Source organism: Ctenopharyngodon idella, chromosome 19 (assembly GCF_019924925.1).
Source record: "Ctenopharyngodon idella isolate HZGC_01 chromosome 19, HZGC01, whole genome shotgun sequence".
Taxonomy (NCBI): domain Eukaryota; kingdom Metazoa; phylum Chordata; class Actinopteri; order Cypriniformes; family Xenocyprididae; genus Ctenopharyngodon; species Ctenopharyngodon idella.
In genome coordinates this window covers 12924991-12948772 of record NC_067238.1, presented here as the reverse complement: position 1 = coordinate 12948772, position 23782 = coordinate 12924991, and the positions used below count along the sequence as shown (strand labels likewise).

General features: G+C 37.3%; 2 protein-coding genes across 3 annotated transcripts; both read left to right on the top strand.

The window, feature by feature from the left end:
- Positions 1-85: 85 nt before the first annotated feature.
- s100s (S100 calcium binding protein S) lies at positions 86-6126 on the top strand. The gene is made up of 4 exons (XM_051872140.1): positions 86-220; positions 2465-2520; positions 2804-2957; positions 5133-6126. Exons 2-4 carry the CDS (start codon positions 2498-2500, stop codon positions 5331-5333), a joined length of 378 nt encoding a protein of 125 aa, XP_051728100.1. The 5' UTR covers positions 86-220; positions 2465-2497; the 3' UTR covers positions 5334-6126.
- An 11749-nt stretch (positions 6127-17875) lies between these two features.
- On the top strand, positions 17876-22992 carry pygo2 (pygopus homolog 2 (Drosophila)). Of its 2 annotated transcripts, none has more exons than XM_051872122.1 (3): positions 17876-17985; positions 19874-19923; positions 20169-22992. In XM_051872122.1, exons 2-3 carry the CDS (start codon positions 19882-19884, stop codon positions 21789-21791), a joined length of 1665 nt encoding a protein of 554 aa, XP_051728082.1. In that variant the 5' UTR covers positions 17876-17985; positions 19874-19881; the 3' UTR covers positions 21792-22992. The 2 variants fall into 2 exon arrangements, with proteins under 2 accessions (XP_051728082.1, XP_051728081.1); XM_051872121.1 differs by having other exon boundaries at positions 17896-18716.
- The last annotated feature ends 790 nt before the right edge of the window (positions 22993-23782 follow it).

Genomic DNA, 23782 nt, shown 5'->3' with positions numbered 1-23782 from the left:
TGGCCCTTATATTGGCAGGTGAACTAATGGAGGAGAGTATGGGAGGGGTGCCGAAACTGAAGATACGGGAGATGCTCTTGAGAAAGGAGGGGGCCGAGTGAGTGATATTTAAACCCCAGAGGTTCTCTCTCTCCCCTCATCTGTGCTTCAGCTCTCCGGCTGTCTATCACTATCTCCTGCACTTCATTACAGACAAAGGAAGCTCTCCGTAGGCATTCAGGTAAGACAGACAGCTCAGACGAGAGAAAGGACTCCTTTCTCTCAGAGCAGAAAGCTAATGAATGCTCTTCTGGATTGGATTATCTATTGATAACTTTTCTGTTGTCTTATTCAAATATCTTGTCAGTAGGTCAGCGCTACTACAACTTCTGTGTGGAGTTATTATCGTAAGATATAGATATAACCATGAATGTCTAGTCTAAGTTAGAGTTAAATTAAGTTAAACTTAATTAGAATTTTATTTGAACATAATTGCCTTTTTCCCTGGATAATTCCCTGGATTTTACACTGATCGATCTATCTATCTATCTATCTATCTATCTATCTATCTATCTATCTATCTATCTAGTTCATTGTAAAATTTGATGAATTTGTCTATGGTGTAAGGCTAGTGTCGCACAAATACAGGTGAAGTGAAATACTTTCCAAAATGTACATTTTAAAATATATCCATATACAAATATAATCCAAGAACTTCAGTGTCCCACTTTACCTGTATTCACTATACTACGTGCCAATCCTTAATATATGGTTATGTCTTTGATTTTGATTCACGTAAATGTCAGTTTTGAGTCTATATCATCAAATAAGTTAGATTTAGATTAAAAAGCATTTGTTGTTATGTAAATAAATTAATCTCTCCTTCTTTACATGTCAAGGAACGGTCAGTTTCCTTAGTGTCACTAGGTCACTTGGTGTTTCGTTACCATTCTCATCTTGGTTGTCATGGCGTCAGTGTCCGTTCTATTCTGATACTGCTAATGAGGATGCGCTTCTTATTTCCTTCTATGTCCTACAAAGAAATGTGCCATAATTTCACCTTTCAGCTTATTTTTTCCCCTAATTGTCTTGTGTTTATTTAGATTATTGCTATTTTTTATATCTTCTGTTGCATTATAGCTTCCAGCTGAACTTTTTTAATGGCTTTGCGGGACATTAAAACTATTCTGACCTTTTTAGTTAGTGTCCATTTCATGAACAATGGTTCTTGGTTTTTTATCTGGGAGCTGTAGAGTTCACCAGTATTTGTTTCAAATCTGCATGTCACCATTTGAGCTTCCTAATTAGGTACTCTCTTAGGTTAACTAATTAGTTAAATTAGATGGTGTAGTACTTCAAAAAAAGAGCTGAGCACGAAGGCCTCATTAGAGTAACCTTGTCCAAAGTCTCAATTCAATTATGCTGCTGTTTATAGTACAGACATGTAAGAAATAATGCATTTTAGCATTTAATTGATCTTATTCCATTGTTTTTTACTTTCTAATTGATTCCAGGAGTAATTTCAGTAATCATCTAAAGCTGTCTTACCGTTTCTTCTTCATTTTACAATGTTTATTTTGGTTCTCATGATTATAGTCTATAGAGAACTCTATCTTCCACTTAACTTTGGCCTCTATCCTCAAAATTAACTAATGGATTTGCTTTAGGATCATTTTTAGGTGTGTATTGTGTGTGTTTGCGTCTTCACGAGAGCCTCGGATTACTTGGACGAAGGTTCCCTGGGGAACTTGCCAGTAGTTTTATCTTCATTTTGACAGTTTTATGTTTCACTTGTGGTTTCCATTTGAGAGATGCGGCCCTTGTTACATGAGCAACAGATGATTTAGCTGTGAGCAGGGAAGCGTTCACATACAACTAATGAGTGTTCAAGTCAGAGGCCAGAATACTATAGAACAATTTATCTAATCATCATCATTTAATTGGGTCAATTAAATTCCATCTATCTAAATGTACCTATACACTTAAAGATAATGGTTCCAAAAGGGGGTTTTCGCAGTGACGCCATAGAAGAACCATTTTAAGTTCCCCAAAGAACCGTTCAGTGAATAGTTCTTAAAAGAACCATTATTTCTTAGCGCAAAGGACATTTCAATAATCAAAATATCCTCACTAAAGAACCTTTTGTGCAATGGAAATATTAATGGAAGTAAAAGGTTCTTCATGGAACCATTGATGCCAATGAAGAACCTATATTTTTAAGAGTGTATATCTATCATAAAGTGCCAAACCTGTAGCACCACAATACCTAGAAGTCTAACTTTACCTCTCTGTCTATCTTTGATATCAAAATGACCTAAACGTGTTAAGTTGGTGTCTAGAAAAACCAAAATGCAGCCATAACAACTCTGAAGCAAAGCGTTCAGCCTTCCAGCAGTATTTTTTGCCAAATGCTGTTCATGCTCCAAAGTCTTTCTCATCTTCTGTTGCACCTCATCAATGACTGTGTCTGTTTCTACATGCGCAGTAGTTTGCTGAACCCGGAGAGAGAAGATCCAAGATGCCACGCTCAAAGTGTGATGTGTAAGAATGTTGCTTTTTGAGTGACAAACCCCTAATCAGAACCTCTAATTTTCCTCTAAATCAAATAAAACCCTAAAACAGTAAGGATATTATCTCAAACAAATGATTGAGAGAACATTTCACTTTTTATTTTCACCCTTAGTCCAAAACGTGTGTTTGTGCCAGCATTAATTGAGCCAAAGCTCCACCCATGCTAGTCATGTGACCATACATGCAGCAGGGTCTAGCGAGGGGCGCGCCATTTCGTTGTATCTAACCTTCGACCTTTTTAACCACCTTACAGCATGTCCAAAGAACCAAGCTCCAACTTGGAAAGCGCCATGCAGATGCTCATCAAGACCTTTCATAAGTATTCCGGAAAGGAAGGAGACAAATACACGCTCAGCCGAGGGGAACTGAGGGAACTTCTGACAGAGGAGCTGGGAAATTATCTCGGGGTGAGAAGAAAGCACTTTTGCAACCTGTTTTACTTTTATAGACTGGCGCATTTCAAAGCCAAAAAACAAAGATGTTATTAAACAAATAAAGAGGGTGGGGGTTGATTTTATCCTTCAGGATTTTTATTTGGTCATGCAAAGTGGGTGTTCCAAATCGGAAATGGGTTTGGAAAGGAGTGACTGGAAGAGACTGGCAAACATTTTTTTTTATTTGGATTATTATGCGCCAATACGTTGTAAACATTAAGACATGGAACATGTATTAAGAAATTAAATAGTAAATAAATCAATTTTGATTTAGTGTTGACTTCTTCTAAACATATTATAGAAATTTTTTTCATAGTCCCTCCCACATTTTGTTAAAAACTTTCCACATAAAATCTTCAGAACTTCAGCAAAATATACTCATTTAAATACCTGCTAAAATGAATGTGACACAACCTGTAACGCAAGTTCATATTTGCATTTACTGCAAGTTACAGAAACGCCCATATGATAACGGTTTACAGATTCAGTGACCCTGCAGTTATGTCTCATGTAAATATCATGTATGTGGATCCAGCTTCTGGCTCTTTTGACTGAAGTGCACATACATTCCCTTTCATTAACATTCCCAGAATTCCTCCATTTTCCATCATGATATCTACGAAAACTTCAAGAGTTTTCAGGGCTTCAAAAGGAAATTATCACTACATTTTGTCATTTTGGCCCCATTTGGATTTCACTTTTATACATTTTAAGCACATTTATATATATATATATATATATATATACTTTAAAAAAAAAATCTGTAGAAAAGTGGAAAACGTACCAGTAATTTTCTGCCAGGACATTATTCGTTGAATTTACTGACATTTACTTTAACCCTAAAACACAACACAATGTATTTCTAATTCTAAATACGAGTAAAACACCTCTTCATATTAACACAGTACAGATTACATAATCAGATTCCAAAAAGTAAGTACTTGTAATTATAGTATATTATGTTTTAAAATGCTCATAATCAGATTACAGTTACTTTTTTATTGATTACAAATTACATAGGCTATTATTCGCATTAATGTTGGTAAATGGTCACATGACATGCAGGTAAACATCGAAAATATATATATTTTAATTATAAGTATTTTAATTTTACAGTTGTTGTTGTTTTTTTTTTTACAGTTTTCTCTTTGTATTTTCATATCAGTATGGTACAAAATAATCCTATTCTATTCACCTTATGCGATGAACAAGTTAGGCCAAAAGTAATATAAAAGTAATCTAAAAATGTAATCTAATAGATTACATAATGTCATTTGTATTATAAAACGGTTAGTTCCTGTCCTTGATTCTGATTGGTCAATAGCTGTGTTTTTTTCATAATAAAACACGGCTATGACTGCTTCACTCAACGGTTCTGTGTATCACTACACAACACCCTTAGCAACGTAAACTGTATGTTCTCAATTGTTGAAGCTTACTGTATTATGTAGAAGAGTGTTGTGAGAAAAAGATCGAGTGAGTGAGTTTATTACCTGCGTTCAGATTTAGCATTTTCCTTCAGGTCAGTCCTATGTTCATAATAAAAAATCTGTTTAAATGTCCGATGTATTATCTTGTCCTTTTAACAGTTAAGGGGTTTTCCCATGACTGACAGCTCTAGTCAAAGCATTTGTCAGTTGTGTCTTGTTCCATGTTCACAACAATTCAGTCTTTTCAATATAAAAGTCTTCGCTACTGACTGACACACTCATAAAGACAGTCTTTGCCGCCATCTAATGGTGTGAAAATGTAACTTCTGTTGTTGTTCACGGTCAGGGACTATTTTTTTCCGGCGGAAGGAAGGCTTTAGTGAAAGTTTACTTCATGAAAGTTGCATTGATACATATTTCTGGCTTAAATATTTGTATTGTGTGGTAACCGTTTTATAAAAGCAATACGTATTCGAGGCTAGTGCTGTATCGTGAATAAGTCACGGCTGAAGGGGTTGCAGGCACTCCGCTTCGCCTAACAACGCCCTTCAGCCGTGACTTATTCATGATACAGCACAGCCTCGGATACCTTATTGCTTACATCAGTAACAGACTATAATTTGTAAATAATCTACCCAGCACTAATTGGGCTCTAATTTTACCGATTGTGAGTGTTTTGATTTGACTTTAAACTTGTTTTATTTTTGTCTTCACACAGAATGCTCAAGATAAAGATGCGGTGGAACGAGTGATGAATGACCTGGATTCCAATAATGATGGCGAAGTGGACTTCACCGAGTTCATCATCCTCATGGGGGCGCTGACCGTGGCCTGCAACGACTTCTTCCTGGACAGTCCGGCGCCTAAAACCAAGCCTGATGGCAAGGGCGATGCAGCAACAGAGGAAAAGAAAGAGTAATGAGCGAATGCTACAAAAACAGAGAGAGAAAACAGAGAGAAGTATTATTAGGTTGCATGGTTGAGAACAAGAGAGTGCACAAGTTTCATCCATTTCTTTAATCAGGACCGACAAACCTAGTTCCTGGAGGAGATTTCTCTGCTTTTATAATTCAACCCAAGCTGTTAATATACTTTTAAAGCAAAACTGACAAACCTCAAAGTTCAAAAACTTGGGGGTTTGACATAAACACACATCAGTGCAGTGAAAGGAGCTGGTTTGTCTAACGCTAAACTATTTTTTTTCTAGTTAATGAGAAGTTTTTGAGTATAAAAATCTTTCAGGATGGGTGCCTTCTGCTTCATATAAGAACACATGACCGCAGACATTATATACAGCTATATAGAGTCTGTTTTTGGATGAAGATATAGCAGCAAAGTGTATTATGAGTGCAATCAGTGGCTACTTACTTGTAAGTGTCAAAGCCTGTTTTAGAGAGAATGGGATAGGAAATAGTGTGTTATGGACAGTTATGAATGCTCATTTTTAATAATTCTGAACTGTGACTTGACAAACATATGTTGAGGTATTTATACTTACATCTTGATGATGATGTAATTATGAATACCCTTTACTGTTGACAGCAAGCAATATTACATCTACTTCATGGTTACCATAAATTCTGAACAGTGTTCATGATCTATGAATCTAATAATTCAGTGTTGGTTTGTCTCTTTCTTTGCATCTATTTTTTAGCCTATTTTTATTTAATAATCAGTATGTATCTTCTTAATTATAATAAACATGCAACTGACCTCCATACATTCGTCTCATGTTTTTTTTTGTACTGTGATTCTTTGTTTTTTATCAACGTTTATCATTTGGATGTAACAAATTATTTTCGGTTTTGATTAGTTATCTCTCTGATTAGTATAGTTTAGTTTACTAGACCAGTGGCTGGTTTCATAAACTGCTTAAACTAGTCAGTAACACTTTATTTTAGGGTCTTTTAAATAGTTGCTTATTAGCATGCATATTACTAGAATATTGGCTGTTTATTAGCGCTTATTAAGCACATATTAATGCCTTACTCTGCATGACCTTATTCTACATTCTTAATCTAACCCAATACCTAAACTTAACAACAAACTTATTAATTATAATTAAGCAGTAAATTAGGAGTTTACTGAGGGAAAAGTCATAATTAATAGTGAATATGTGTTCCCTACTTAAAGTGTTACCGACTAGTCTTACAAGTTAGTAATCTAATTTTCTCATTCAAGACGGGTCATAATTATAAGTTAGTTACATAAAAAGGAAGATTGGTCTAATTTGAATCCAGAAAGTAAAACTGATTAGCCTTAACTAATTACTAGTTGGTCAAACTAGTTCTTAAGACAAAGTCTTAGCGGCTATGATTATGTAATGGCCGCAGGAGTTTAATTTATATTGTTTATTTAACTTTTCTTTCTTTCTTTCTTTTTAAAAAAAATAAATTTCAGATATAAATGAATGAATGTTTTTTTACATTCACACACACCAAATTTGATTATATTATGTCATACTTTAGATTAATTGCGATTGTTTTAATATTGAATAATGATATATTATGACCACAAAACTTTAGTAACTATCAATATTCAATGTTAAAACAATCACTATATATATATATATATATATATATATATATATATATATATACACACACATAAACATATTTCATACTTTTAAATAAATTTAATAAAAGTAAATATTTCTTTATAAGTTATTTGACACAATTGTAATTTTGGAAATACTTATTTGTATTTTATTGTATTTATTTTGGTTGTCTTTACAATAACAATATTTTTTTAACAACAATATTTGTCTCTTTTTTTTTTTTTTGTACTGTGATTATACTGTACATATAATTTTTTATAAACATCATATTGGATGTAACAAATTGATTTGTTTTGATTAGTTATCTCTCTGATTAGTATATTTTTTAATATTTCAAATGAATGCTTAATGTAGTGTTTTTTTTTTACATTCATATACCAAATTTAATAATATTATATCATGCTTTCAAAAGCTGATCTAAAATCATGAAATTAACTGTGATTATTTTAATTGATAGCTTTGATTTTTAACAGGACAAATATAAGCATATAGTTTTATGAACATTTCAAAAAATATTTAAAATAATACTTTAAAATTTGCTTTAGTGCAATGACAATATGAAAGCAAGTTATTTGGCACAACTGTAATTTTGGACATATTTAATTTGGTTGTCTTTATAATATCACGGTTAATATTTTACTTACACAGATAATTAAATTTTGAAAGCCCATGAATAGACTATTGTTAAATGAGTCATTCTGTCATTATATCGAACAGAACCATCTTATCATGCCGGGAACAATGGCCTATTTGCATAAACTACTTTTTAATCTTTGACTCCTTTTTAGGCAGAATAGTTGAAGTCATCTGCCTTTACTCCAGTAGTGCAGCAGACAAAACTTTAACGGTTGACTGATGTGTCCGAGATATTCACCATAAATCCACAAGAGTGGGGATTCCCGGTAGATGTGTGTAAATACTGTAAAGGTGCATGCTTGAGCACATCCTGGACTGCTCACTTCCGGCTCAACCTGTTGGACCTGATCTACTACTAGCCATGTTTACTCAGGCCTGTAAGCGAGAAACAATAATCAGCAACAAACAGTAGTGTTTGAACAGAACAGAAAGAGCTGGAAAATATCTGTGCTGATACTGTATTCATACTTCCAGAAGGACATTTGTGTGAAGCTCAGAGCTAATTACTTGAGTCCAGACAGTCATGTTGAATCAATTATGAATGGTATCTTTCATTTCAGTGATATAAGCATTTACTGGTTCAGGTTACAAAGCAACTGATCGCATGTTGTTGTATTCCTTTGCTCTAGCTAAACAAATCTTCTTGTCACAATGGATCAGACCTTTAGTGTGCTTTCTATAGAGATGGCTAATATTGAAGATGATGAGCAAAGTTTACACTACATAACCTCATGTCATTCATTGAGATCTAAATCAGATATAATGGCAATGACATCATCAGCAGGAAGGCTGTCACAAACCTGTGGTTGTATATGGGTTGCATCAGCTGAAACATGTCATGTATGCTAATAATGAGTTGTGAGGAAACGTTTAACATTTTTCTCTCTTCACCATTGTTGTAGTGCCTTTGTACTGTATTATTATCTGACCTAATTGTTAACTAAATCTGTCTTAAAAAAAATGTATTTTATATACAACTGTTCAAAAATTTGGCTTCATTTATGTTATCAAAAACAAAGTAAAAACACTAATATTGTGAAATATTATTACAATTTTAAGCAACAGTTTTCTATATTAATGTATTTTAAAATGTAATTTATCCCTGTGATTGAAAAGCTGCATTTTCAGCATCATTACTTCAGTCTTCAGTTACATGATCCTTCAGAAATCATTCTAACATGCTGATTTCAAGAAACATATATTATTATTAACAATAAATGCACCTTATTAATGATGAAAGCAGCTTAATATTTATTTATTTATTTTTTGTGGAAACAGGATTCTTTAATGAATAGAAAGTTCAAAGGAACAGCATTTATTTGAAATCTTTTTTAGCATTATAAATGTCTTTACAGTCACTTTTTCAAGATCAATTTAAAGGGGTGGTTGATTATAATTTCACTTATTTAACTTTAGTTAGTGTGTAATGTTGCTGTTTGAGCATAAACAGCATCTGCAAAGTTACGACGCTCAAAGTTCAATGCAAAGGGAGATATTTCTTTTACAGAAATTGCTTTTTAAGGACTACAACAGAAGGCTGACGAGCTTCTTCATGGGTTAGTGACATCACAAACCCCAAAATTTACATAAACCCCGCCCTGGGAACACACAACAAAGGGGGTGAGGCCATGTTGGGCTGCTTTAGAGAAGAGGAAGAGCTGTTGTAGTAGAGTGTTGTTATCATGCCGTCATTTTATGCCGGACTGCTTCACAAATGAGGGTCAATTTAACACTGGATTTGCACAAAAGATTAACATGACGGCACATGCTAGTCGATGAGTTGAATCAACTCCACAGCAATTACATAAATTTATCCACTAACCATTCAGAAACTTTTGTTTTCTAAAAGTTGTAACTTCTTCCTGAGTTTCTCCATCAGTGTCCGACTCCGGTTTGAACAACATAAGGCTGAACTTTGTTACTGACAATTGTCATTTTGGCTGCGTGAGATTCTCCAGCTTTGTTGATGTTGAGCAACCGAATCGCGAGCTGTTAAAGCTCCACCCTCTTCTGGAAAGGGGGCCGGGTGCAGCAGTTTATTTGCGTTTAAAGGGAAACACACAAAAATGCCGTTTTTGTTCACATCCAAATAGAGGGCAAATTTGCCAAGACATAATAAATGATCTGTGGGGTATTTTGAGCTGAAACTTCACAGACTTATATTACATCTTGCAAAAGGGACATTATAGGTCCCATTTAATGTTCCCTTGCTGAATAAAAATATTAATTTCTTAAAAAAAGAAAACACACACTGTCTGAATACTTTTTGTGACCATGTGCAATTAGGAGGTGTAAATAAGAGAAATTCTGCCTTATAATATTTTTGACAGCTAATATGTGTGATGTTTCATCTTATTCATTTCTTTATTGCTACATTAAAACTTTTGCAGGACATTAATTCTGCTTTCACACAAACAATTAAACCTAATACTATAAAAACATGTATGAGCCAAATCTAGTGATTTTGTCTTCCTCCACACCATAGCCAGTGTCCAGGACAGTGACAGTCTTTTGGCCACAGCTGAGGCTGTTGTGGCAGCTTTGATGTGGTGGTGTCACCTGACCGAGTCCAGCAGGTAACTGTAGTGCTCCATGTCACCGTTATCTGGTCAGGCTGTCTGGACCAGCCCTGACTGACACCTCAGCTTACCTCAAGCACTGAACGTTCCCGCCACAGCCTCCATCTCTGCTTCTGACCCTCCCACGACAGACGTCCACCTGCTGATGATCTGTACTCACGATAACAACAGCAGTGTCCATATCAGTGTTCATACATGCAGACAAACATGCACTTCCTACACAATAGTTGACCTCACACATTCACATGCAAATGATTCACTCATTTATATGGACATGGAAATGCATTTGTATAGCTCTTTGTGAAAACTATGTTTGACATCTTAGGGTAAATGTTACACAGACAAACGTGAGATGTAGATTACAGATAGTAGATTACAAACACCAGCATAATCACTATAGCACGTCCAATACTTCCTCATACTTTTTTGATACTGGATAGTGAAACACGTGTGAAAAACTACTACTACTACTACTTCAAAAATAATAAAAAATAAGATAAAACTATATATACTATATATATAGAGAGAGAGAGAGAGAGAGAGAGTTTCCAACCAAAAATATTAAGCAGCCCAAATATTTATTATTTTTAACATTGATAATGATAACACCAAACCAACATATTAGAATGATTTCTGAAGAATCATGTGACTGAAGACTGGTCTCTCTCTCTCTCTCTAGATATATATATATATATATATATATATATATATATATATATATAAACACACATACATATATACTTTTCGTACTTCAAAATTGTTGTGGTGTTTCTGGTTTAACACTAGTTTGAAGTTGAAACAAGGACAGACAGTTAAAGGGTTAGTTCACCCAAAAATGAAAAGTATGTCATTTATTACTCACCCTCATGTTGTCCCACATCTGTAAGACCTTTGTTGGTCTTCGGAACACAAATTAAAGATATTTTTGATCAAATCCGATGGCTCAATGAGGTCTCCATCTATAACACTCCCTTTTTCAATGCCCAGAACACATATTTAAAACAGTTACTACATGTTAATACAGTGTTTCAACCTTAATATTATAAAGCGACGCGAATACTTTTTATGCGCCAAAAATAACAAAATAGCGACTTTATTCCACAATATCCAGAGAAGGACGCTTTCAAAACACTGCTTCAGTAAGCTTCGAATCTTTACGAATCATTTGTTTCCAATCAGTGGTTCAGAGCGCCAAAATCACATGATATCAGTAAACGAGGCTTCGTTACGTCATAAGTGTTTGAAACTTCAATAGTTCACGTGACTTTGGCAGTTTGATACGCGCTCCGAATCACTGATTCAAAACCTATGATTCGTAAAGAATCGAAGCTTCATGAAGCAGTGTTTTGAAATCGCCCTTCACTGGATATTGTGGAATAAAGTCGCTATTTTTTTTTTTTTTTTTTTTGGCGCACAAAAAGTATTCTTGTCACTTTATAATTTTAAGGTTGAAACACTGTAGTAACATGAACTGTTTTAAATATGTTTTTAGTAGCTTTCTGGGCATTGAAAAATGGAGTGTTATTGCTGTCTATGGAGGCCTCACTGAGCCATCGGATTTGATCAAAAATATCTTAATTTGTGTTCCGAAGATCAACGAAGGTCTTACAGGTGTGGAACGACATGAGTGTGAGTAATTAATTATATAATTTTTATTATTATATCCAAACGAGCCATTTTTGGATCTTGGTTAAAGCTGCTGTCCGTAAGTTTTTTTTTGTTTAAAATTATCCAAAATTTATTTTTTAACAAGTACATAACCAGCCAGTGTTCAAAACTACCTTAGCCCAATTCACAACGGTAAGCTTGTAATAATATTTTCTAATTCAGGTGGTACTTCTGGGTTTCCGCGGGAAATTTGAGCACGCCACTGTTCATCTTTGTGTCATTAGGTCACGTCTGTTTACATGAAGAAGGAGTCCCAGCTAGTAGGCTATATCGCATGTGAGGATGCTGCAGGTGACGGATCATTTATAGCCTTTTCTCCCAGCAGCTGGAATAATTAAAATTATCATTTTGATGGTGGATTGTATGATATGACAAATGGACAATTAGAGATTAGACTGTACAGAAATTGAAATCTACTGGTATGGCTAATACACACTAAATACACATAGTCACGCAATGCTGATGTTGTTAACATTAAAAATTTGAGAACAAAGTATAACAATAATAATAATTTGCACGGTTTGACGTGATCCGAGCTAAGCGATCACCATTGGCAGCATGATTTATTGTAATGTTTTTTTTCTCAGTTGGTCAGAACAAAAGTGGCAGATTTGTTACTTACTTGATGACATTTTCCAGTGAAAATTTTTATTTTGGTCATACTTCCAAGACTACAATCTGTGATTCCGAAGTACAGTAACAGCAAACATTAGATTCATCCATGCCGATGCACAAATCCCGTAAAGATGATAATTCCGCAAACAACTGCAATTGCAGGTTTCGAACAGAGATGGCGACAAAGAGGCAAAACTTTCCGACCTAAGCGCACTGCGTGCAATTCTTGTAATCATGACTTTTTTACTAATTGCTACAATTGCTTTATTTGCAGCTGATTTGTAATACTTCCCCAGGTGTAATTTTGAGAGTATGTCACACGTATAAAGTCACAGTAAAAAATAAAGTATTAAGTAACAGTAAAATCACAGTTACAAGATACCATATTTTTCCCTATTGTAGCTCACAGGCAAACACTACTTTACAGTAAAACGGGTTTCCCAAGGTCTCGTAGGACCATCATCTTTGGCTAGAGCTTTGGTTTACCGCAGGCCAATACGACTACACGTTTTCACGTGTTTGCTGTATCCTTAACAGCTGTCTCTCTCTCTCATACAATATGCTCGTGGAGGATGACTCTGTTCTTGAATTGGATCACTGCAGGCGTCACAAGAGACTGCTTATCAGACTCAGCTATCATGATGATGAAGTAAGAAAGGTAAAAAGAGAGGGATCTTAGCATACCGACTGAAAGGAAAGGGGGAGGGCTGGTGTCAATTCACCCCTTTTCCCTGCACGTTAAGTGTCTCTAATACCAGTGAAATGATACTGAGGCAACACTTCGCCCGTTTTTAGCAGCGTGTTTCCCTTCGGCTATCACGTATTGCTGCTATTCTACCCTTAACTTCGGGGGCCGTATAGACTTGTGTATATCTGATCTGCAAACAGTCATTAACCCCGTCGCCTCTGTCACCTCTTCACCTAACCTTCACTGTGGTCTTAACCTGCCTATGACAGCAGCCCTGGATTAACAATTAATCTCGATTTAAGGCAATGCAGACAGTAACTCAATCCTGAGGCTAAAATTAACACTAATGGGTCTTGAAAAGGGCCTGAGAATAGAGAAATCATTCATGAGGAGTGCTCAGGAAAGACACACCGGGATGATGTCAATGAAATGATTCATAACTAATGATCAAGGGTGGATCAGAACAAGGTGAATGAATGACAGTTTGACCCTGCACTTTTGGACCTGGACTGCATCTTAACTTTGCATTATGTGATTTAAGGCAATACTCATCGTTGAATGAAGGCTTGTTCATGCCAAGAATGATAATTATAAAGATAACTTATCTTTTTATTTTAGGGCGTGGCCATTTATAAATGAATTGGGTCTGGCTTCTGGTGTAATCCGCTTCCAGTTATTTTTAGCTGTACAAAACAGCTTGTTATGCTGAAACTAGTAGTTTTATACCATATTTTTAATGTAGCCTTTTGTTGTAATTTAAAACATACTGTTTATTCTTCTAATTATTTACCTATTGTGGATAATGAATTTGAAGAAGTCTCACACATTCGCAGATCTTGCAATATATGGTGGATAACAATAACTATGTTAGAGTCCACACCAATGCACGAATCACGATAACGTTCTGCTTATTATAAGTTTTGTCGTCTGCTACTCTAAATGCTTGAGCTCTTTAAAGCAGGATGGATTCCAAAGTCCCTTTAAGACAAGTCATTTCACTCGGAGTCCATCTTTGAAACGCCTCTCGGGCTTGCAAGTGCAGTTCCTCTCTCTTTGAATGGGGAAACATCAAATTCTCCAAAGCTGTTTGCCAAGCTTTCAATTAAATTTCATATTTGAAATCACCAATGAAATCTGACAACAACTGTCTCATACATTTTGTTTCTAAACGCTCGAATCATGACAAAAAACAGTATTTTCCAGGCTGGATCAAGCTAATGCGCATGCGCAATCCTAAACGCGCGTCTCTTGTGTCTCATTTTGGAGGCGCGACTGATTGTTTCTATAGGAACCGGAGCTTCTAACGGCCGCTGCAGTGACGCGATGACTTTACCAATCAGCGATTGGCTCTTATTTAGAAGGCGGGACTTATTCCGCCATATTGCGCGTTGCACTTTCTCCCATTCAAAACAATACGAGTGACGCGTCTTGTGTTATTCTATAGTCTTTGATGGATTCTGATTGGCTGTCAATGTTTTTATTGTTCATCAGCTGGAAAAAAAATTGCTCTGAAATGATTTCAAAGATATTGTTCCACTGTGCCGTTATCGTTATAGTTGTGGTGTTGACTCTGCTATTCTTTTACATTTAGAACGATTTTTAGGGGGTCAAGCTCGCAGCGCTGAAACCTATTGTAATTGTTAGGATTTTCAAAGATCAGCATTCTGCAACCGTAAGTCGTAGAGACTTGAAACTTTGAGCGATGGTAGGCTACTCACAACATTTACAACGTCACCGAGGCTCGCCCCAATCGGCCTGAGAGTGGCGCTATAGCTAGCAAAAGTAGGCTATGAAATCGTTCATAACTCCTAAACTGTTAGTCATCGTCTCAAGTGTCTTATATCATTGGAATTCTTGGCTCAAGACGAAAAAAATGGATTCCAATGTCGCCGTGGCGAAATTTTCGGGTATTTGGGATTTTTTTTTAAAGAACTTACATTTGAGAACTAGTTCTAGGTTTTTCGCTTATTTCGATTCACGTCCACGACGGAACAGCAAAACGTTTGAAGTGGACAGAATGAGATAATTTCACCAAACTCGGTACACCTATGTACGGGCTCAATCTGTGGCGGATGTGGCACCTGGTGGCGCTAAAATTAAAAAACAAAACAAAACACGTAAACGGCTATAGCTACAACAGTCAATCCGAGTCCGAGTCCAAGGTGGTGTGCTTGTTTATGAGGACAATGAAGTTTGAGCACCTATCAGACAAGGTTAACGGAGGCCGATCTGAACGAAAGTCGCTGGGCCTGTTTGACTCAAATTTAAAAGAAATCGGCCACCAGGGGGCACCATCGTGCTTTTATTTAAACGTAAATTATCGTATATTACATGATTTTTAACACATCCACATGATTCAATTGACACTGCTGTCATTCGAATTGTTCCTTAAACATCGGAGATTATTTTAAAAACCTATTTTCGCAAACTAGTAGGTTTTTCGCTTAACCTCGACAAAACCACTGCAGCACAATTCTATGGACTCTCTAGGTCAGTAATTATGAAACAAAATGTTGAACTTTTGGATTTGGATAGCTATAACAGGTTCATTTAGAAAAAAGGCCGTGGCCAAGTGTACCCAAAAGCCTATGATTTGTGTCATTAGGCGAGCACATGCGACACTTGATTCTAAACAAGCATGCAAACTTTTATGGAGATCGGGCCATAGGAGGGGCTATAACTGTTAAAAAGCTTTAAAAAACATATATTTACTTAGTAAATTGCCTGTATTGGCAGTAAATGGTCTTTTCCATCTCTGATCTAGGTGGTTACAGGCTTACTAAATAAAAGATAATACCTTTTTATGCATATGCTTAAAGGCCTTAAAGCGCTTGAACCCCGTTAATTGCTGCGTGCAGCTATATTTAAAATAATATCTTTATCATTATTATTATAGTTATATCGTCCTTGGTGTAAACAGGCCTTAAATGACAACAAAATTATTGCAGAAAGTGAAAAAAAAAAGAGAAAAGTTTTCATAAATGTCAAATATGATTCCACATCAAAGCTTTTTTAAAGAGAAAAAGAATCTTTGTTATTATTGGAGCATAGAAAATTCAAAGTCTAAAACATTTGAATTTTATAAACAAAATGAATCAAGTAAGCAAACTAACTAACTAACTAAATTTATCCAGTTACAGTACAGTTAAGTCCAATTGCTTTTAATTTACAAGACATGCTAACTTCATATATTATGCACCACTTATATCATATTACAATGGATGCACCTACCTAGAGTGCTATTTTTAGGGCAGTGTGAAAGTATCATCCAATCAGTCAAAGCAGAAATGGTTTAAGAAGTAAATGAAGTGACAATAATAGCTCTGGTCTTAAGTGGTCTTAAATTGGTCTCAAGTGCTGTCCTGTTACTTTTACAATTGACGCCCCAACGTTATTTTCAGTGTTGGTTCTTTGTATAACCACTAGAGGCCGCCAAAGACTAAACTTTAGTTAGATGGGCACTCTCATCAGGTGAAGAAAACAAGTTCAGGGGTTTCAGTTGGTGTGTACAGTGTTAAATCAACAACAAGAGGGCAGCAGAGTCAGTGTTATAATATATTTTACCTGATCCAAAGCAGGAGAAACATTTTGTCTGTCAGAGTGAACAGTAGCTGTAGTGTGCTTGATGTGTTTAGTGATCTGGATTAGCAGCTGTTGCTAGTAAGGAGTCTGAACTGCACCTCTTCTCTACCTTGCTTCCTAATCTAGTTGTCAGATAAACCTGGCATTGTATATTACAAATATTGTTGGCTTCTTGACTATGAAGCCACTTTGGATAAAAGCCTCTGCTAAATTCGTAAATGTAAAGTTTGTATACTGATCTGAACACAGTTTTGCCATTTGTGTTGCAGATGTTTAATTTATTTGAGTTTGGGGAGATGATCCTGGATCAGTAGTAATATAAAGGGAAAACTTGTATCAGGATCCATTGGTGCATTTCTTTTCTGACTCAAGATGGTGACAGTTGTTTATTCACATCTGAATATTCAACAAAACGTTTTCATAAGCATTAATAATAATAACATATAATCATTAAATGACTCTAAAAGTATTTAATTGTAATTAATTATTCTCTTTTTGAGATCAATGTTTACATAGCCTACATTTGTTTAATTAGGACTACAAATCTGCTTTAGGTATTGACAGAAAATATTTTATTTTAAAGACAATTTTTTCACTCAGAACAAAATCTGAGACTAATCAAAAAGAAAGATAGAGAACTAAAATTTTAAAAATCACGTTCAGTGTAACTAATTTCATACAAACGACAGTCGTAAAACTACAACTCCACTCATGCAGCTGAGCCATACAAGCATTCAGACGCGTCTATAACTGAATCGGGGGATTAACGTTTTCTTTTTATCAAACTATCAGAGTACATTTTCTCCAAAATTCTATGCATAAGAGAATAAACAATTTCTAATTTTACAATTTTACAACACCACTAACTGCGGTAAACTGATCTCAAAATACACAACACAGAATTCCCCCCTGCCTCATAAGCAAAAGTGGTATGATCTCGCACAGTCCAAAATGTTTCTTACACGGGGGCGATGAGAAATATCTTGAGCAGTTACCGAAACATTTTCAGAGATTTATGATGTTTACCTCGCGAAAATGCCCCCAAAGTTGCCTTAGATTCGAAATAAGTCTATAATATCACTGTAAACGTAAACATTTACTGATATCGCTTACTTGTTTTAGCCCGGCCTCCCCTATTTTCCACACATGCCCTGCGCGAATCGACTCCGGCTGTCCCTCTTTGTCCGGCAACGAGTAGGCCGTAATTAACATGGCCAATTTCGCGTTTGGGGATAAATATTAAATCGTAAGTCTATTTGACATTGATTGTTTGTCATATGCGGGTTGACATCCATGTCTTGATGCAACAGTCAGGTGTATATGAATGAGCTGTGTGAGCAACGTTTAACGTCTTTACCTTGCTTGCTGATGGCTAAATGGCTAACGATAGCTAGATCGCGAATTCAAATCACGTTTGAATTAAATTCAAACCCTTAATGCGTCATTTACAGTCGCACTGCACGTTCGAATCTAACGCGGTTTAAAATGGGGAGAAAAGCTTGGTATGCTTGTATCTAAATGTCATTTAGACAGCCGTCCAGGTAGAAACACATCTGTATGTGATCACATTGCAGGCAGGCAGATGTGTATTCACATTCAGTCCATCCCAATTACGACTGGTTTTGTGATTAGTAACTCAACATTTTCAGACATATCTGCGATGCTCTACCAGATCGCATTATTATTTGGGGGTGCATGCATGTAAACGTGCAGAGATGACAAATCCGACTCAAAACATTAATGCATCCTTCAGACATGTTGCTGAGTAGGTGCCTGACCTCATTGGCCCATCGGTACAATTAAAATTAAGCAATTCACGCGCAATTCCTGGGGCTGCGGGGTGATACTCGTTGGACCCGAGGAGCTTTTCGTCAAATAAACTAATTTCTGTAAATGAACGGTGTCATGGCACCGCACCAACAGTCATTTTAATGGCGGGACAGCAGGCGGGACAGAGTCAAGGAAAACGAGGCAAAGGTAGGAAACTGTCAATCAGCGCATCTCTGTGTCCGAGCGGGAATCCACACAGCTGTGGCTGCAAATCTCCCTTTTCCCTGTCCGCACATGCCTGAATGTTCGGTGGCCTTGTTTTCGTGGGGATCTGTCTTTGGGTAGCTTTATGTCAACCTCGCATCACTTGTCTATTTACGCGTGTTCGTGGGTTTTTACACACACATTGCATTCAACATTTTCCAACGTATTTGCCCTAAAGCAAGCCTCTTACCTGGGATCAGGGTTTGGGATCTCTAAAGGGTTGCATAAATGTTCATCAGCTTTAGAGTGTTGTCTTCAGTAGAGATAGACAGATATTGCCTTTTTATGACTGCCTGTTATTATGACAGATTGTGACAAGTGTCTGATAACTGATATGCAGAAACAATGTTTTTTTTTTACTTTTTTTGTTTCTGCTTTCTGATACAGGCTACAATTAAACATTTTTATATAAAGAAAGACATCTTATAATTTTGTTATATGATTTGTCATCTTTTATTATGCAGTTATATTTATGCATTTTTTGTGATCTAAATGCTCTGAATTTATTTTCATATTTATTTTGATCCTTTTAATCGTTAATATACATTTTTCGCTTCAGATTGAATGAATGTTTTATTCGATAATTTTTTAAAACTACATTAAGTGACTTTACCTGTCAGTAACTTAGTTAGGTGCTAGTCTTTAGAGACTGACCAAAAGCGTGTATTAACAAACCTAAAATGACAGTATATACATAAAAATATCAGTCAAATCAATTATCAGTCTATCTCTAATCTTTAGTTTCTTGTCATAATGTTTAATAACATGGGATACACATTAATAATCTAGACTTTATTATAATTTGATTGGTTCTCAAGAAGTGTGTGTTTATTGTAGGTACTGAGAAGTTGTCTCCAGTTTTTGCACAAAAGTATAACAGAAATAAAGACTTGATCAAGATAAAAGCTATCTACACTAAGGTTCACAGTTAATGTTAGCGGTGTGACACAATGAGCATGTAAATGACCAATTAAATAGAGAACGTCACTGCTTCCTAATAGATTTTTGCACTTTTTTGATAGAGCTCTTGCTCTTAACACCTACTCCATCTCCCCCATTTTTGTTCATTGTTCCCCTTTTTCCCATTTCTGCCTCCACAGGTTCCCAGATGAAGAGCCCAGAGAAAAAGAAGAGGAAATCCAATGCTCAGGTTAGTTTTTGAATATTTGGTTTTAATGCATTTTATTTTATTTGTAGCCTCAGTTTGTTGTAACATTTGCAGTGTTATTAGTCTTTTAGTGGTCTGACTTTCTCAAGCCGAATATTATCAAGAATTGCATTTAATGACTATCAGTGCATTATAAATATTAACAATATATTTATTGAATAAAATATAAGAAATTAAGTAATTCAGTGTCACCAACTCATTTTCACCCTTTTTGTATGTCTTGTTAGGGGGCAGCGTTCTCCCACCTCTCTGAGTTTGCTCCCCCTCCAACTCCAATGGTTGATCACCTGGTGGCCTCTAACCCTTTCGATGATGACTTTGGTCCGCCATCACGATCTGGAGGAGGAGGTGGTCCGGGTGGTGCCTCTTTTCTACCCAGCCCAGGGGCTGGTGGAGGTGGCTACGGTGGGCCCGGTCGAATGGGAGGAGGTATGGGATTCATGGGTGGACCTGGAGGACCTGGAGGTGGACAGCCTGGTCGGCGACCCCCATTTGGTCCACCAACGCCAAATGCTGGACCACATCACCCTCTTGGATTTGGGGGCATGACAGGCTTTGGAGGTGGTGGAGGCGGTGGAGGTGGTGGAGGAGGATTTCCACCAGGAGGCCCATCCCAGTTTAATATGCCACCCAATTTCAGCCCTCCCATGCACCCTGGACAGGGCTTCAACCCCATGCTGTCACCTGGAGGAATGGGTGGCGGTCCAGGAGGTGGAGGAGGTCCACCTCATCCAAGGTTTGGGATGCCTCCGCAACAGCCTCCACACGGACAAGGTGGCCATCCCTTCAACAGCCCACCCTTACCTGGTGGCCCTGGCCCTCGCGGGCCCCCGCACGGCCCTATGAACCCTATGGGGGGGATGGGAGGTGGAATGAACATGATGGGAATGGGTGGCGGAGGTGGTGGGGGTAATATGGTGGGAGGACACCCTGGTATGCCTCCGCAAGGACAGTTCCCTCCTCCACAAGATGGCCCATACCCTGGATCAAGTCCTCCTGTTGGTGAAGAGGGAAAGAACTTTGGTGGTGGTCCACCTGTTCCCTCTCAACAGCAACCACCTAACCTTAACCCCTCCGGTCCTCCATCCAACAATGCCACCCCTGGTCCATCCCCAGCCCCTGGACCCCCACAGCCTGGAGGAGGTTTCCCAGGTCATCCAGATGTCCCACAACCCAATCCCAACACTCCAGGACAACCCCAGTCGGCTCCTCAACCCCCCAATCCCAACTCGTCCCCCACAGGCCCACTTAACGGTCCCCAGCCTCAACAAGCGCCAACCAATCAGCATCCTCCACCCAACTCCACCGGCGGTCCTGGCTCCAATACTCCATCCAACCAGCAACAACCAACGCCACCAAACTCTGCTCCAGGGTCAGCATCCTACAACCAGCAGAACAACACTCCTGGAGGTCCAATGCCAAACCAGCCACCCAACTCCAACCAGAACAACCTTAACAACAGCAGTGGTGGGAACACCCCAGGTAGCAACCCCAATCCTCCATCCAACTCCAACTCTACGCCCAACACCCAGTCCCCACTTCCTAGTGGACCCGCTCCACCATCTGCTGGCCCAGGCTCTGGTCCCCCAAAGCTAGGTGGAGGCATGGTGTTCCCTTGTGGCCTCTGCTTGTCAGAAGTACATGATGACCAAGAGGCCATCTTGTGTGAGGCCTCTTGTCAGCGATGGTTCCATAGAGACTGCACGGGCCTAACTGAGCCAGCATATGGGCTGCTAACCAGGGAGAGTGCTGCGGTGTGGGCCTGCGACTTCTGCCTCAAGACAAAGGAGATTCAAGCGGTTTATGTGCGCCAGGGACTGGGACAGCTGGTGGCTGCAAATGATGGCTAAGCGAAAGAGGAAGAAGGGGGAAGAGGGACGTTTGATATATTTCTTGGTGCTTCATGTCTCATGTTTCACGGTGAGGAAGTGAAATGGAATTGAAGAATAAATCTGAGAACCAGAGGAGAGGAGACATACGGATAAAACCGAACTTCTAAATCTGATGTTACTAGTTGCATTTGTTTCTTCACAGCCCTCATAAGCACTTTTAGGGCCCATGTCTCTGAATGAAACACATTGTACCAGATGTTGGAAATGTTTGTATATAAAATATCATAACACATTTTCAAAATTCAGATGTTTTTGATTGATGTTGCACTCAATGGTCTTCATTTCACCTTGGTGACAAATTTGGAGAAGCAGCTTGATTCTGGCTACAGTAAAAAGCAAATTTCAATGCGTATGTACAAGAATTTAACCTTTTGTGTGATTATACACATGATCAGCCCCCAAAGAGCTGTCCAATCTTTTTTTTTTTTTTTTTTTTTCTTTCCAAAATCCAACTTGTTGATCTGCAAAGCACTGACGCCAACTTGCTACCTCAAAATTTTGACATATCTGGCTAAGAATGCTTTGATTAAGGCAAGAGTGTACGGTCACCACACAACCTCTCCTCTCAGTGATCTCCATTTCAGTATATCCAAAGGAAACCGGCAGCGTCCTGAAAGACATATAAGACATGTAAATAATCAACATTTCACTGTGTCTGTTGTTGAATACATGGTCAATCTGACAGAAATTGGGGTCCTGCGATTCTTTATCAATGAGAACTCTAGATTGTTTATCTTCATGTTCAGCTACTCAATGTTCTTGACACAAAAGTGGACAATGATGGCTGGTGGCATAGCTGATAGCGGTAATCATATCAGTGTATGTAGTCTTTGGATTGCATGTAAACCAATGCAGTACTTTGTCAGAACTGTTCAATCGTTACTTTTACTGTTCCGATTAGGCCACATCCTGGGCTATGAAGTAGACCAAATAACAGAACTAAATCAAATGTTGTCGCAGAGAATTTCTTTAGTTTTTATTTCTACATTTCTGTCCAAGTTGCCTTTTTCTTATTTGTTACTCTTCATGTACCTGTGTGTATGCTGTTCAATGTGCTTGCTCTGGTGCCCTCCATTCGCCAGCAATGTGCAGAAATATGGGGGGTGTTCTGGGCTCTGGCTCTGTACTGAAAGAAGTAAACTGAATTGTTTTTTACAAACCTTTTTTTGTGACTTTTTATTGTATTAAATTTGGGTTGAAAACCCTCCAAATTTAGTCATGAAGTTAAAGATATATGAGGGAACCACAATGAGATTATCTAAAGTAATATTTAAGAAATTTCTTAGAAATTCATGTGTTCTCTCTGAAATTTCCATTGCATTTTGAAGCTGCTGTATTTAAAAAGGCTTGTTACTAAGAAGTTGCTATGCAAGGACTTCAACAGTTTGTAAAGCATTTGAACCCTTGTGATAGTTGTAGTACTTTTTAGAGACTTTTTAGCAACCAATTTGAGTTTTTAATACATTAAAGTCTTCTGAAGGTACCACAGACTTTATTTTACTCAAAAAAGAAAAAAACAAGAACTCCCATTATAAAAAGCAGCTGGAAATGGCTGAGGAAACGAATGCCTCGAAAATGCACGTTTTTATCCGGGTTTTGTGGACTACCAACTTGATAGTAACAGGGAAGGGGGACTAATGTATAAAACATTATTTACACAGGAGTTTGTTTTTCTAGTTTTTCAGAAATGAGGCCCAACCTAAGAAAATTATCGATTTTTTTTTTTTTTTTTAAATCAAAGGTAAAAGACATTTTTCATTTTGAATATACTCTAATAAACTGATGTATTAGCATACCAGTCTCTATAACGAACGCTGAAAGGCTTTTTAAAACAAAACATAATCAAAATGCTGTTTTAACGGAAACAAACAGTGGCGTCGAGTTTCTTAAATTGGTTAATGGACGGGTCCTAAATAATTTGTATTAGATTGACGTTGGATATCGGCCAA